Source organism: Oncorhynchus mykiss, chromosome 7 (genome assembly GCF_013265735.2).
Source record: "Oncorhynchus mykiss isolate Arlee chromosome 7, USDA_OmykA_1.1, whole genome shotgun sequence".
NCBI classification, from domain to species: domain Eukaryota; kingdom Metazoa; phylum Chordata; class Actinopteri; order Salmoniformes; family Salmonidae; genus Oncorhynchus; species Oncorhynchus mykiss.
The window spans coordinates 89,479,677-89,496,833 of record NC_048571.1 but is presented as its reverse complement, the minus strand read 5'-3'; the positions used below and the strand labels follow the sequence as shown (position 1 = coordinate 89,496,833).

Genomic DNA, 17,157 nt, shown 5'->3' with positions numbered 1-17,157 from the left:
ATGCAGTGATAATGTATTGGGTCTATAGCCTAATGAGCATAGCCAATATGCAGGGATAATGTATTGGGTCTATAGCCTACTGAGCATAGCCAATATGCAGGGATAATGTATTGGGTCTATTGCCTAATGAGCATAGCCAATATGCAGGGATAATGTATTGGGTCTATAGCCTACTGAGCATAGCCAATATGCAGGGATAATGTATTGGGTCTATAGCCTACTGAGTATAGCCAATATGCAGGGATAATGTATTGGGTCTATAGCCTAATGAGCATAGCCAATATGCAGGGATAATGTATTGGGTCTATAGCCTACTGAGAATAGCCAATATGCAGGGATAATGTATTGGGTCTATAGCCTAATGAGCATAGCCAATATGCAGGGATAATGTATTGGGTCTATAGCCTACTGAGTATAGCCAATATGCAGGGATAATGTATTGGGTCTATAGCCTAATGAGCATAGCCAATATGCAGGGATAATGTATTGGGTCTATTGCCTACTGAGCATAGCCAATATGCAGGGATAATGTACTGGGTCTATAGCCTACTGAGTATAGCCAATATGCAGGGATAATGTATTGGGTCTATAGCCTACTGAGCATAGCCAATATGCAGGGATAATGTATTGGGTCTATAGCCTACTGAGCATAGCCAATATGCAGTAATAATGTATTGGGTCTATAGCCTAATGAGCATAGCCAATATGCAGGGATAATGTATTGGGTCTATAGCCTACTGAGCATAGCCAATATGCAGGGATAATGTATTGGGTCTATTGCCTAATGAGCATAGCCAATATGCCGGGATAATGTATTGGGTCTATAGCCTACTGAGCATAGCCAATATGCAGGGATAATGTATTGGGTCTATAACCTACTGAGTATAGCCAATATGCAGGGATAATGTACTGGGTCTATAGCCTACTGAGAATAGCCAATATGCAGGGATAATGTATTGGGTCTATAGCCTAATGAGCATAGCCAATATGCAGGGATAATGTACTGGGTCTATAGCCTAATGAGCATAGCCAATATGCAGGGATAATGTATTGGGTCTATTGCCTACTGAGCATAGCCAATATGCAGGGATAATGTATTGGGCCTATTGCCTACTGAGAATAGCCAATATGCAGGGATAATGTATTGGGTCTATAGCCTACTGAGTATAGCCAATATGCAGGGATAATGTATTGGGTCTATAGCCTACTGAGTATAGCCAATATGCAGGGATAATGTATTGGGTCTATAGCCTACTGAGTATAGCCAATATGCAGGGATAATGTATTGGATCTATAGCCTACTACTGGACAAACATCATTGCTACAGAACTGTTTTTAATTGGTTAATGTTGCATAGGCTTATGTTTAAGTCATATTTAGCAGGAGATCTCAGCTTGCATTTTGACACAAAGGGATCAAAATATCAAAGAAGACATTGTGAAGACGGAAAAAAAGATTTCTGGATCTCCAGGACACAGCAGCCAGAATGTTACAGGGAGTAGTGAATGAAGAGGTTCCCCCCTCCCAGGTTCCTGAGCATGTGTAGGGATCTGAATAGAAACTTGAATCCGACTGGAGGAGCACAGTTTTATTTTATGTTAAAGTTGGTCAGTTTCCCCCCATCCAGTAGGTGGCGGCACGCAACTTTAGTTGTTTGCGGGCCGCTGTAATACCATAGAAGATGATAGTACCACAGAGAACAACGAGACAGATATTTCAGCGGATGTTTCAATGGGACGTTTCCACTCGCTACGAAATATGCCTAGTGGCCGGCAGTGGGAGAAGATGGTACTACCAAATATGGTAGTGAGAGGAAGCCCAGTGGCAGGTCGTGGGACAAGATGCCGCGAGATGGATTTTGGCTGACATTCTGCACATTTTCTCATCAATGAAACATTTAACCTCCATACAGTTTTCTGTTTCCAAAACTAGAATCTGTAACTAACAGAGTGGACTGCAAACATGCAAATACATGCTAGAACGCGCCAATAGGATCTCACTAGTTCGTGCTTGGTTCAGCTCACCTCTGTGCTTGTTCTGCCTGTCTTGGGTTAGTTATAAAAAGCTTTGAAAGTACTCATCATGAGTTTTGATTGGTTTACAGTTTAGTACTCGGCGGCGTTTGCCTGTCCAGCCACCGAACATAAAAGTAAGTATATTAAATTGCAAGAATTGACAACAAATGGAAATATGTTCAGAGTAACTAAATATACCCAATATGTGAAAACCAGCTCCTCCCATGACATACAGAAAAATGTTTGGACACACCTACTCATTCAAGGGTTTTTCTTCATTTATACTATTTTTTTATAAGTAGAATAATAATGAAGACATCAAAACAATGAAATAACACAAATGGAATCATGTAGTAACCAAAAAAAGTGTAAAACATATCTAAATATATTTTAGATTCTTCAAAGTAGCCACCCTTTGCCTTGATGACAGCTTTGCCCACTCTTGGCTTTCTCTCAACCAGCTTCATGAGGAATGCTTTTCCAACAGTCTTGAAGGAGTTCCCACAAATGCTGAGCACTTGTTGGCTGCTTTTCCTTCACTCTGTGGTCCAACTCATCCCAAACCATCTCAATTGGGTTGAGGTCAGGTCATCTGATGCAGCACTCCATCACTCTCCTTCTTGGTCAAATAGCCCTTACACAGCCTGGAGGTGTTTTGGGTCATTTTCCTGTTGATAAACAAATGATAGTCCCACTAAGAGCAAACCAGATGGGATGGCGTATTGCTGCAAAATGCTCTGGTAGCCATGCTTGTTAAGTGTGAATTATAAATAAATTACAGACAGTGTCACCAGCGACGCACCCCCACAACATCACACCTCCACTTCCATGCTTCAAGGTGGGAACCACACATACAGAGATATGTTCACCCACTCCGCGGCTCACACTGACACAGCGGTTGGAAACAAAAATCGAACTTTTGGACTCATCAGACCAAATGACAGATTTACACCTGTCTAATGTCCATTGCTCGTGTTTCTTGGCCCAAGCAAGTCTCTTCTTATTATTGGTGTCCTTTAGTAGTTGTTTCTTTTACAGCAATTTGACCATGAAGGCCTGATTCAAGCAGTCTCCTCTAAACAGTTGATTTTCAGATGTATTGGTTACTTGAACTCTGGAGCATTCATTTGGGCTGCAATCTGAGGCTGGTAACTCTAATGAACGTATCCTCTACAGCAGAGGTAACTCTGAGTCTTCCTTTCCTGCGGCGGGCTTCATGAGAGTCCGTTTTATCATAGCACATGATGGGTTTTTGCGACTGCACTTAAAAAAACGTTCAACATTTTTGACATTTTCCAGGTTGACTGATCATGTCTTAAAGTAATGATGGACTGTCTTTTCTCTTTGCTTATTTGAACTGTTCTTGTCGTAATATGAACTTGGTATTTAACCAAATAGTGCTATTTTCTGTATACCACCCCTATCTTGTCACAACACAACTGATTGTCTCAAATGTATTATGAAGGAAAGGAATTCCACAAATGTACTTTCAACAAGGCACACCTGTTAATTGAAATGCATTCTAGGTGACTACCTCATTAAACTGGTTGAGAGAATGCCAAGAGTGTGCAAAGCTGTAATCAAGGCAGAGGGTGGCTACTTTGAAGAATCTCAAATATAAAATATATTTTGATTTGTTTAACACTTTTTTTGTTTACTATATGATTCCATATGTGTTATTACATAGTTTTATATCTGCACTATTGTTCTACAATGTAGAAAAGAAAAACCATTGAATGAATAGGTGTGTCCAAACTTTTGACTGGTACTGGAGATCGATCATTTGTGCTCCCGTGTGACGCAGCGGTCTAAGGCACTGCATGTCAGTGCAAGAGGCGTTACTACAGTCCCTGGTTTGAATCCAGGCTGTATCACATCCAGCCGTGATGGGAGTCCCATAGGGCGGCGCTCAATTGGCCCAGCATCGTCAGGTTTGGCCGGGGTAAGACGTCATCGTAAATAAGAATTTGTCTGACTTACCTAGTTAAGTAAAGGTAAATAAAAAATCTGGAAAACTAAAGCAGCCTAACACCTATGGGTGCCAATATAGCGAAGACGGTTTCTTTGACAATTTGTTTGTTGTATAGCGTTATTATTAGACATAAAGGCTCATACATGCTTACAACATGTTATGGAGTTTTACCAATTGTCACTGGTATGATGAATTGACAGTGATAACTAAACTGACACATGAGTTTTACTATGACCACCAGGGGGTGCTATGACACAAACCAATTGAATTTATGAGGTACTGAATTGCCATTTGATGAATACCAGGAAGAAAAGGGACAGAGACCGTTTGACAAAATAGAGATAGTGTATTTAATATCTCTTGTCTGACAACTGGACATAGTGGTATATTTGGCGTATACTGTATTCTCAAGCTTTCTGTTTGGTGTCTCCGGTGGCCCCTTCCTCTTCAGAAGTGCTGTGTGTCTCCCAGCTGAGGCAGGTGTCAGAGTCTGAGTCATCTGAGTCGTCCTCGCCCTGCTCCACCAGGGAGGCTGTCTTGGTCAGCATCACGTCCAAACTCCTGTAGGCCATCGGGTCAAAGCTGGTCCTCCCAGACCTGATAGAGAGAGAGAGAGAAAAAAAAATGTGTATTTACTGCACAATTTAAAAGCATTACAGAGTATCACTGGCAGGGAGGTGGAATTATTTCAAAAATTCACACATTTTAATATACGAATGAAACAAACGACAATTATAAATTCAAACACATATTTTCTTCTTATTCTGTACCTCCAAGCCTTGAGGTCCTGAGAGATGTTCTTGACCAGGCTCTTCCCTCTCACGGTGCCCATCCTGCGGATGTCAATGCCGGACATCAGGTCCTCTACGTACTGACCCAGGGAGATGGACTCTCTATACTGGGCTGACCAGTCCACTGGCTCCAGGACCTGTTCCAGGTACAAAAATATGAAATACATTGTGGTCCTGTATAGTTGATAGACCATGGCACTTGCAATGGCTGGGTTGTGAGTTCCAGGGCCCCCCCATACGTAAAATGTGTATATATATAAATGTATATACACATGACTGTAAATGCTTTGGATAGAAGTGTCTGCCAAAAGGCATATGGGCACTGGACAAAAAGTGGTTGAATCAACATTGTTTCCACGTCATTTCAAACCCAAAATTAAATTTGATGACTTTGAATCTATGTGGAAAACTGATTGGATTTGCAAAAAGTCATCTGTAAATAGCCCACCCAATCTACTTACCTCATCCCCATATTGGTTTTATTTACTTTTTTGCAGACCAGTATTTTTACTTGCACTTCATCATGTAGATATACTGACTTGCCTAGTTAAATAAAGGTGATCTGGCCTACTTGGTTAAATAAAGGTGATCTGGTCTACCTGTTTAAATAAAGGTGATCTGGCCTACCTGGTTAAATAAAGGTGAAATAAATAAATACAAAATAAAGAAAAAATAAGCAATAAAACCTGCCTTATTTAGACTAGTTGAGTATCTGGAGCATCAGCATTTCCGGGTTTGATTACAGGCTCAAAATAGCCAGAAACAAATAACTTTCTTCTGAAACTTGTCAGATTATTCTTGTTCTGAGAAATGAAGGCTATTCCATGCGAGAAATTGCCAAGAAACTGAAGATCTCGTACAACTCTGTGTACTACTCCCTTCACAGAACAGCGCACACTGGCTCTAACCAGAATAGAAAGAGGAGTGGGAGGCCCCGGTGCACAACTGAGCAAGAGGACAAGTACATTAGAGTGTCTAGTTGGAGAAACAAACGCCTCACAGGTCCTCAACTGGACGTTGAACTTACATCTGTGGGTTATTTCCAAAGGGGTCTTCTGGTCAAACAGAATAACATCTATTGATTAAAGAACAACAGACTGTTCGACTGAGGCTAAATGAGGATGATGAAAAGAGCAGAACATGCATTACCTTCTCAGCCTCTCTGTGCAGACGCCTCTCCCCCTTCAGGAAGTCAACTGGGCTTTTACTGCCATCTACATGTTTCTTCATCTCAGTGTGGACCTTGAATGAATCAATGCATTTCATTAGAGTAGCAGGATATATATTTATACTTTAGCCAACATATTTTAGTGTTCTGTTGTTATGTGTCTTGTATGTAACACTTCATCAACACACATGAAGTGAATTGAATTTCCAAGAAGGATGAGGTAACAGTGGATGCAATATCTTAATACAGGTTTGATACAATACCAGTTGCAACAAGATAATAATAAACAGTTGGGTTAATGTTATTTCAGCTGAATACTTTTTATAACTAACCCAAGATAGACCACAGCCTGTCGTTTCCAAAGGGAGCAAATTAATCATAGTGGGCAGAACAAACAAGGAAATGGGGAGAGTCAAGCACGAGCTAGCGAGATCGCATTACATTTTGAATGCTTAGCAGGACAGGAAAATGGTCCAATTCACAGACTTATCAAGAGGACATCCTTGGTCATCCCTACTGCGTCTGATCTGGCGGACTCACTAAACACACATGCTTCTTTGTAAATAATGTCTGGGTGTTGGAGTGTGCCCCTGGCTATCTGTAAATACATTTTAAAAAACACATTGTGCTGTCTGGTTTGCTTAATATAAGGAATTTTGAATTATTTTGATACTTAAGTATATTTTAGCAATTTATATACTTTTGATACTTAAGTATATTTAAAACAAAATACTTTTAGACTTTTACTCAAGTAGTATTTTACTTGTCATTTTCTATTAAGGGGTATTTACTTTTACTCAAGTATAACGATTGGGTACTTCTTCCATCACATCCCCTACTGTACCATCTGCATCCATTATGTACAGCTTGGTTCCAGTTTTCCCTAAGTGCTCTTAAATCATTGCTAGTGGTTGTACTACATAATTATCCTTTAACATGTTGCTATTGTTTACATTGTGAACATAGTCAATGTAGCTAGCTAGAGTTTTCTGGTAGATAGTAGCTTCTTGACTTCATAACTCTTAGTAAAATAACCAGTGGTGCCTATTGGAGGCCATATGCAACCAAAATCAACTTTATTTCTCATTCATTTTAATTTCCCACAGCAATGTTCCAACATCTAGAGGTCTTCCCAGAAGAGTGGAGGCTGTTATAGCAGCAATGTTCCAACATCTAGTGGAAAGCCTTCCCAGAAGAGTGGAGGCTGTTATAGCAGCAATGTTCCAACATCTAGTGGAAAGCCTTCCCAGAAGAGTGGAGGCTGTTATAGCAGCAATGTTCCAACATCTAGTGGAAAGCCTTCCCAGAAGAGTGGAGGCTGTTATAGCAGCAATGTTCCAACATCTAGTGCAAAGCCTTCCCAGAAGAGTGGAGGCTGTTATAGCAGCAATGTTCCAACATCTAGTGGAAAGCCTTCCCAGAAGAGTGGAGGCTGTTATAGCAGCAATGTTCCAACACCTAGTGGAAAGCCTTCCCAGAAGAGTGGAGGCTGTTATAGCAGCAATGTTCCAACATCTAGTGGAAAGCCTTCCCAGAAGAGTGGAGGCTGTTATAGCAGGAATGTTCCAACATCTAGAGGAAAGCCTTCCTGTTATAGCAGTAGGGGCGACATATCCATATTAATGCCCATGATTTTGGAATGAGATATTCGATGAGGAGGTGTCCACATACTTTTGGTCATGTCTGGTAGATAGATAGATAGTATTCATGTGGAAACATTTTTAAAAACATTGCACATTATGAGGTATTGTGTATAGGCCAGTGAACAAAATGTTTAATTTAATACATGTTAAATTCAGACTAACACAACAAAATGTTTAATTGAATACATTTTAAATTCAGACTAACACAACAAAATGTGGAAAAGGTAAATGGGTGTGAATACTAAAATTGATTAAATTAAAAATGTTGTGTCACTGACTTACACACAATACCCCATAATGTCAACGTGGAATTTTGTTTTCAGACATTTTTACAAATTAATAAAAAATTAAAGGCAATAAGTATTCAACTCCTTTGTTGTTGCAAGGCTAAATAAGTTCAGGAGTAAAACGTGCTTAATAAGTCACATGGACTCACTCTGTGTGCAATAATTGTGTTTAACTTGATTTTTTAATGACTACCTCATCCCTGTACTCCACAAATACAATTATCTGTACGGTCCCTCAGTCGAGCAGTGAATTTCAAATAGATTCAACCACAAAGACCAGGGAGGTTTTCCAATGCCTCACAAAGAAGGGCACCGATTGGTAGATGGGTAAAAATAAAAATCAGACATTGAATATCCCTTTGAGCATGGTGAAGTTATTAATTACACTTTGGATGGTGTATCAATTCACCCAGGCACTACAAAGATACAGGCGTCCTTCCTAACTCAGTTGCCGGAGAGGAAGGAAACCACTCAGGGACTTCACCATGAGGCTAATGGTGACTTTAAAACAGAGTTTAATGGCTGTTATAGGAGAAAAGTGAGGACGGATCAACAACATTGTAGTTACTCCATGATACTAAACCAATGAGTAATGAGACTATATACAGTAAACACAAATATATATTGGTTACTACATGATTCCATATGTGTTATTTCATAATTTTGATGTCTTAAATATTATTTTACAATGTAGAAAATAGTAAAAATAAAGAAAAACCCTTGAATGAGTAACTGTTTCCAAACTTTTGACTGGTACTGTAGGATCCGAATAACTCAAATATCCCTGTAATGAACTTGTTTTCATCCTCACCTTCTGGGGAGCGCTGAGCTCGTCCATGCCATCCTGGAGGCAACGGCACCTCATGGAGCACTCCGTGTGGACCTTCGTGACCATGTGGCTCACCTTCCTCTGGATCTCCCAGATCAGACTGTCCCCCAGCTTCTTCAGGAAAGCCTCAATGTCCTTAGAGGACGAGAGGAGGTCCTGCTTCTGGCCAACCAAACCCTACAGAGTAACACAGAGAGGACTGTCTGCTAATCTCTGATTTACACTGGGTCGTATTCATTAGTGCACACCGTAGCAAAACGTTTCGGAACGGAAAATGATTTAATTTTCTTCCACCTGATTTCTACGACCCTGATACGATCCATTTCTGTTTGAAGTAATCTATTAAATCCAATCCAATTTTGTCACGTGCGTCAAATACAACAGGTGTAGACTTTACCGTGAAATGCTTACTAACGAGCCCTTAACCAACAATGCAGAGTTGAAAAGTAAGAACAATTTGCACAAAAAAAGGAAATAGTAAAACAATAAAATAAACAACTATATACAGGAAGTACCAGGTAGTAATGAGACTATATACAGGAAGTACCAGGTAGTAATGAGACTATATACAGGAAGTACCAGGTAGTAATGAGGATTACAAATGCAGACAGGAAAATGACTAAATAAAATAAACACTTGAGTAAATGATACAAAGTACATTGAAAGTAGGAAGTACCAGGTAGTAATGAGGCTATATACAGGAAGTACCATGTAGTAATGAGACTATATACAGGAAGTACCAGGTAGTAATGAGACTATATACAGGAAGTACCAGGTAGTAATGAGGCTATATACAGGAAGTACCAGGTAGTAATGAGACTATATACAGGAAGTACCAGGTAGTAATGAGGCTATATACAGGAAGTACCAGGTAGTAATGAGGCTATATACAGGAAGTACCAGGTAGTAATGAGACTATATACAGGAAGTACCAGGTAGTAATGAGACTATATACAGGAAGTACCAGGTAGTAATGAGGCTATATACAGGAAGTACCAGGTAGTAATGAGACTATATACAGGTAGTAATGAGGCTATATACAGGACGTACCAGGTAGTAATGAGGCTATATATAGGAAGTACCAGGTAGTAATGAGACTATATACAGGAAGTACAAGGTAGTAATGAGACTATATACAGGAAGTACCAGGTAGTAATGAGGCTATATACAGGACGTACCAGGTAGTAATGAGAATATATACAGGAAGTACCAGGTAGTAATGAGAATATATACAGGAAGTACCAGGTAGTAATGAGACTATATACAGGACGTACCAGGTAGTAATGAGACTATATACAGGACGTACCAGGTAGTAATGAGGCTATATACAGGATGTACCAGGTAGTAATGAGACTATATACAGGAAGTACCAGGTAGTAATGAGACTATATACAGGACGTACCGGGTAGTAATGAGGCTATATACAGGAAGTACCAGGTAGTAATGAGATTATATACAGGAAGTACCAGGTAGTAATGAGACTATATACAGGAAGTACCAGGTAGTAATGAGACTATATACAGGCCGTGCCAGGTGGTAATGAGGCTATATACAGGACGTACCAGGTAGTAATGAGGCTATAATGAGGCTATATACAGGACGTACCGGGTAGTAATTAGGCTATATACAGGAAGTACCAGGTAGTAATGAGATTATATACAGGAAGTACCAGGTAGTAATGAGACTATATACAGGCCGTGCCAGGTGGTAATGAGGCTATATACAGGACGTACCAGGTAGTAATGAGATTATATACAGGAAGTACCAGGTAGTAATGAGACTATATACAGGAAGTACTAGGTAGTAATGAGACCATATACAGGCCGTGCCAGGTGGTAATGAGGCTATATACAGGACGTACCAGGTAGTAATGAGATTATATACAGGAAGTACCAGGTAGTAATGAGACTATATACAGGAAGTACCAGGTAGTAATGAGACTATATACAGGCCGTGCCAGGTGGTAATGAGGCTATATACAGCACGTAGCAGGTAGTAATGAGGCTATAATGAGGCTATATACAGGACGTACCAGGTAGTAATGAGACTATATACAGGAAGTACCAGGTAGTAATGAGACAATATACAGGAAGTACCAGGTAGTAATGAGGCTATATACAGGACGTACCAGGTAGTAATGAGGCTATATACAGGACGTACCAGGTAGTAATGAGACTATATACAGGACGTACCAGGTAGTAATGAGGCTATATACAGGACGTACCAGGTAGTAATGAGGCTATATACAGGACGTACCAGGTAGTAATGAGACTATATACAGGACGTACCAGGTAGTAATGAGACCATATACAGGACGTACCAGGTAGTAATGAGGCTATATACAGGAAGTAGCAGGTAGTAATGAGGCTAGATACAGGAAGTACCAGGTAGTAATGAGACTATATACAGGAAGTACCAGGTAGTAATGAGGCTATATACAGGAAGTACCAGGTAGTAATGAGGCTATATACAGGACGTACCAGGTAGTAATGAGGCTATATACAGGAAGTAGCAGGTAGTAATGAGGCTATATACAGGAAGTAGCAGGTAGTAATGAGGCTATATACAGGAAGTAGCAGGTAGTAATGAGGCTATATACAGGAAGTACCAGGTAGTAATGAGGCTATATACAGGACGTACCAGGTAGTAATGAGGCTATATACAGGAAGTACCAAGGCTAATCTGAAAACAAGACTCCCTAAATTGTATCAGCATATCGATTGCGCAACCAGGGCTGGTAAAACCTTGGATCATTGTTATTCTAACTTCCGCAACGCATATAAGGCCCTGCCCCGCCCTCCTTTCGGAAAAACTGACCACGACTCCATTTTGTTGATCCCTGCCTACAGACAGAAGCTAAAACAAGAAGCTCCCGGTCTGTTCAACGCTGGTCCGACCAATTTGATTCCACTCTCCAAGACTGCTTCCATCACGTGGACTGGGATATGTTTCGTATTACGTCAGACAACAACATTGACGAATATGCTGATTCGGTGAGCGAGTTCATTAGAACGTGCGTTGAAGATGTCGTTCCCATAGCAACGATTAAAACATTCACAAACCAGAAACCATGGATTGATGGCAGCATTTGCGTGAAACTAAAAGCACGAACCACTGCTTTTAATCAGGGCAAGGTGACCGGAAACATGTAGCTATTCCCTCCGCAAGGCAATCAAACAAGCTAAGCGTCAGTATATAGACAAAGTAGAATCTCAATTCAACGGCTCAGACACAAGAGGTATGTGGCAGGGTCTACAGTCAATCACGGATTACAAAAAGAAAACCAGCCCAGTCACGGACCAGGATGTCTTGATCCCAGACAGACTAAATAACTTTTTTGCCCGCTTTGAGGACAATACAGTGCCACTGACAAGGCCCGCAACCAAAACATGCGGACTCTCCTTCACTGCAGCCGACGTGAGGAAAACATTTAAACGTGTCAACCCTCGCAAGGCTGCAGGCCCAGACGGCATCCCCAGCCGCGCCCTCAGAGCATGCGCAGACCAGCTGGCTGGTGTGTTTACGGACATATTCAATCAATCCCTATCCCAGTCTGTTGTTCCCACATGCTTCAAGAGGGCCACCATTGTTCCTGTTCCCAAGAAAGCTAAGGTAACTGAGCTAAACGTCTACCGTAGCACTCACTTCCGTCATCATGAAGTGCTTTGAGAGACTAGTCAAGGACCATATCACCTCCACCCTACCTGACACCCTAGACCCACTCCAATTTGCTTACCGCCCAAATAGGTCCACAGACGATGCAATTTCAACCACACTGCATACTGCATCGACTACAGCTCAGCATTTAACACCATAATACCCTCCAAACTCGTCATCAAGCTTGAGACCCTGGGTCTCGACCCCGCCCTGTGCAACTGGGTACTGGACTTCCTGACGGGTGGTGAGGGTAGGTAACAACATCTCCACCCAGCTGATCCTCAACACTGGGGCCCCACAAGCGTGCGTTCTGAGCCCTCTCCTGTACTCCCTGTTCACCCACGACTGCGTGGCCACGCACGCCTCCAACTCAATCATCAAGTTTGCGGACGACACTACAGTGGCTTGATTACCAACAACGACGAGGCGGCCTACAGGGAGGACGTGAGGGCCCTCGGGAGTGTGGTGTCAGGAAAATAACCTCACACTCAACGTCAACAAAACTAAGGAGATGATTGTGGACTTCAGGAAACAGCAGAGGGAACACCCCCCTATCCACATCGATGTGACAGTAGTGGAGAGGGTAGTAAGTTTTAAGTTCCTCGGTGTACATCACATCACATCACATTATTTTGAAGCTATTTAAGTATCTACATGTTTTATTTAATTAATTAAAAAACATTCAAATGAAAACAATACTACTGAAATAATTAATTCTCTTCATTCTCTCTGGTAGATTTTATATACACAAAAACAAATATTTGAAATCTGTCCCCAAATGCAATATATTTTTACTTGAAATCCAATATTTAATAAAATCTCTAGAATTAATCAATAAAAAAAAAACACGGTATTCTTACAACTATCACAGGTTTCCACAGATGATGCCATCTCTATTACACTCCACACTGCCCTTTCCCACCTGGACAAAAATAACACCTATGTGAGAATGCTATTCATTGACTACAGCTCAGCATTCTACACCATAGGGCCCTCAAAGCTCATCACTAAGCTAAGGATCCTGGGACTAAACATCTCCCTCTGCAACTGGATCCTGGACTTCCTGATGGGCTGCCACCAGGTGTAAAAGGTAGGTAACAATACATCCGCCACGCTGATCCTCAACACGGTGTTCCCCAGGGGTGTGTGCTCAGTCCGCTCCTGTACTCCCTGTTCACTCATGACTGCACGGCCAGGCACGACTCCAACACCATCATTAAGTTTGCCGATGGCACAACAGTGGTAGGCCTGATCACCGACAATGATGAGACAGCCTATAGGGAGGAGGTCAGAGACCTGGCCGTGTGGTGCCAGGACAACAACCTCTCCCTCAACGTGATCAAGACAAAGGAGATAATGATTGTGGACTACAGGAAAAGGAGGACTGAGAACCCCCCTATTCTCATCAACGGGGCTGTAGTGGAGCAGGTTGAGAGCTTAAAGTTTGTTGGTGTCCACATCACCAACAAACTATCATGGTCCAAACACACCAATACAGGCACGATAAAGCCTATTCCCCCTCAGGAGACTGAAAAGGTTTAGCATGGGTCCTCAGATCCTCAAAACGTTCTACATCTGCACCATCAAGAGCATATTGGTTGTATCACTGCCTGGTATGGCAACTGCTCGACCTCCGACCGCAAGGCACTTCAGAGGGTAGTGCGTACGGCCCAGTACATCACTGGGGCCAAGCTTCCTGCCATCCAGGACCTCAATACCAGGCGGTGTCAGAGGAAGGTCCTAAAAATGGTCAAAGACTCCAGCCACCCTAGTCAAAGACTGTTCTCTCTGCTACAGTACAGCAAGCAGTACTGTAGCACCAAGTCTAGGTCCAAGAGGCTTCTTAACAGCTTCTACCCCCAAGATGTAAGACTCCTGAACAGCCAATCAAATGGCTACCCAGATTATTTGCATTACTTATCTATTTTTTACTTTAACACTTATTTTTTCTTAAAACTGCATTGTTGGTTAAGGGCCTGTAAGTAAGCATTTCACTGTTGTATACGGCTCATGTGACAAACATTTTTAACCCCTGATTTTATTTTATTTTAGGTACTTAATCTTTTGTAATTCAATTCATGTGTAGTGTTTTTAAAAATGTTACTTCAATGTTATTTTATGTTTCTTCAGAGAAAAATGTGTATTGATGTCCTATGTTTTATTGTTGTTGTAATTTCAAATGTAATAACAAAACACATCATATGAAATGGGATGCAACTGAACGAAACGAAGCATCGTCTATATCCTAATATTTTCAGTAGCATAGGATTTTTCTCTCGTTACTACGTCCTCCTTAGCCACATTAAAAACCATATTACCACAGAGAATAACTGCAGTAGATTTGCTGACGTTATGCAAATAGTTCGGAAAAGTGGAGGGGAAAAAAACCCATCGGACTTGGTGTGAATGGTTTACTTTGTCAAAATCGGAATCTGTATTTATTTTCTGAATTCCTCTCCAATCTGACATTTCTTAATTTGTATACTAGACTAATATTTAGAGATGATAACGAATAATAATGAAATGCTACTGATAATAATGAAGTATAATAGTATAATATAAAAGTTGCAGGGAAAAGCCAAGTGTTTCCCCCCGGTTAATTACCATAATCTCATATACCAAGATCGTCACAGGTAAACGTGACGACAATCAGGATTCTCATATAAAAAAATCTATGTATATACGTTTCTCCCAACTACAGTCTTGTTATTTACCCCATCCAGGTAGACCTACCTCAATGCATTTTTTGTTTGCTTCATGTTTGTCCAGCAGACTCTTCATCTGTTTGGCGAAGCCCTCCTTCCTCTGCTCGTACACATCAAATAGCTTGGACACTGCATGGGTGCTGTGGTGGCCAAACAGTTTACATCCTGCGCAGATCAACGTGTTATCCTGCAGACACACCTGGAAACAACCAGACAACAAAAGTTTACACTTACATTTGAGTCATTTATCAGCGGCTCTCATCCGGAGTGACTTACAGTTAGTAGTGTTTTATATATAAATAGGTAGTGTTTTTATATAGGTATTGTTATATATAGGTAGTGTTATATATATAGGTTATGTTATTATATATATATATATAGAGGTAGTGTTTTATATAGAGGTAGTATATATATATATATATATATATAGGACGCTACCTGCCCGAATGCATAGTGACAACTGTAAAGTTTGGTGGAGGAGGAATAATGATCTGGGGCTGTTTTTCATGGTTCGGGCCCCTTAGTTCCAGTGAAGGGAAATCTTACCGCTACAGCATACCAAATGACATTGTAGACGATTCTGTGCTTCCAACTTTGTGGCAAAGGTTTGGGGAAGGCCCTTTCCTGTTTCAGCATGACAATGCCCCCATGCACAAAGCAAGGTCCATACAGAAATGGTTTTTCGAGATCGGTGTGGAAGTACTTGACTGGCCTGCACAGAGCCCTGACCTTAACCATATCGAACACCTTTGGGATGAATTGGAATGCCGACTGTGAGTCAGGCCTAATCGCCCAACATCAGTGCCCAACCGCACTAATGCTCTTGTGGCTGAATGGAAGCAAGTCCCTGCAGCAATGTTCCAACATCTAGTGGAAAGCCTTCCCAGAAGAGTGGAGGCTGTTATTGCAGCAAAGGGGAGGATCAACTCCATATTAAGGCCATGATTTTGTAATGAGATGTTCAATGAGCAAACTTTTGGCCATGTAGTGTACTGTATATATAGAGGCAGCCTATATGGTCTTGATCAGAGCATTGTGTTCTCATACAATAGAAAATATGGTATAGTCCCAAATGACACTATTCCCTATATGGAGCCCTATGAGCCCTGGTCAGATGTAGTGCATTATATAGGGAATTAGTGTTGACTGAGAACACATTCTCATTTACAGCAATAACCTGGGGAATAGTTACAGGAGAGAAGAGGGGAAATTAATGAGTCAATTATAAGCTCGGGATGATTAGATGGCCATGATGGTATGAGGGCCAGATTGGGAATTTAGCCAGGCCACCGGGGTTAACACCCCTACTCTTTACGAGACATTTGGATGAATGTGAACACTAAACCTACCAGATTCATGATTTCATTATGATCAGGGCACATGAATTCCTTCAGAGCTTGCTGCTTGGCCTCGTTACTCTCTGTCCTTTCCTTCAATATCGCCACGACGTTCTCAACAAACATGTTCCTCTTCAACCCGTTGAGTCCCTTGTCAGGTAAGATGTTCACCTACAATAGACAGGTTGTGTGGTTAGAATCATATCTTACAACACGGTGATTTGATTTGGCCAAATGTATAAGTTGTCAGATACCGTATGGCCAAGGAAAGGGGGTGTGTTTACAGAGGACACTGGAGTAGGCAACAACAGGCATTATGGCAACACACATTATGGCATTACTTTTTTACCAATATTAGTGCACGATACTGGAACTATGGTACCATTTGGAAGAATAGAGACAGCAGCTTCTCGTACCTTTCTACACATGGGGCAGATGAACTTGTCCTGGGGCTTGTTGCAGTTCTGGGCGATGAGGGTCTGGTGAATACACTTCTTGCAGTAGTTATGACTACAACACAACTCTATAACAGGTGGACTGAAGACGTCTAAACACACAGGACAGCTCAGCTCTTTACCTAGTTGGACTTCCATTCTCAACACTGCTAATAGATACCTGCCCAGGCTGAAGCTTCAGGGTGATCTGAGGAGAGGACAGGTGCATTCCTAGTAGTATGGTCCCTGAAGGTTCCGGAACACACCTGTCACTTATTGTGAGCACTTAGCCACATTATGATTATAGAATCCATAGAAT

General features: G+C 41.3%; 1 protein-coding gene across 1 annotated transcript; it reads right to left on the bottom strand.

The window, feature by feature from the left end:
- Nucleotides 1-4,394: 4,394 nt before the first annotated feature.
- Nucleotides 4,395-16,997, bottom strand: LOC110529066 (E3 ubiquitin-protein ligase Midline-1). Its single transcript, XM_021611208.2, has 7 exons — nucleotides 16,821-16,997; nucleotides 16,417-16,575; nucleotides 15,096-15,266; nucleotides 8,688-8,882; nucleotides 5,928-6,020; nucleotides 4,758-4,915; nucleotides 4,395-4,584 (listed from the first exon to the last, which is right to left on the bottom strand). The coding sequence occupies exons 1-7, from the start codon at nucleotides 16,995-16,997 to the stop codon at nucleotides 4,395-4,397; spliced, it is 1,143 nt and encodes a 380-aa protein (XP_021466883.1).
- Nucleotides 16,998-17,157: the final 160 nt, after the last annotated feature.

Bases quoted from the DNA above. Each gene is read 5' to 3' on its own strand.
- LOC110529066 (XM_021611208.2), bottom strand. From the start codon at position 16,997: ATGGAAGTCCAACTAGGTAAAGAGCTGAGCTGTCCTGTGTGTTTAGAC. The intron at 4,916-5,927 runs GTAATGCATGTT...TACCTGGAACAG, and splicing joins TGCACAGAGAGGCTGAGAAG to GTCCTGGAGCCAGTGGACTG. The intron at 4,585-4,757 runs GTACAGAATAAG...TCTCTCTATCAG, and splicing joins CAGGACCTCAAGGCTTGGAG to GTCTGGGAGGACCAGCTTTG.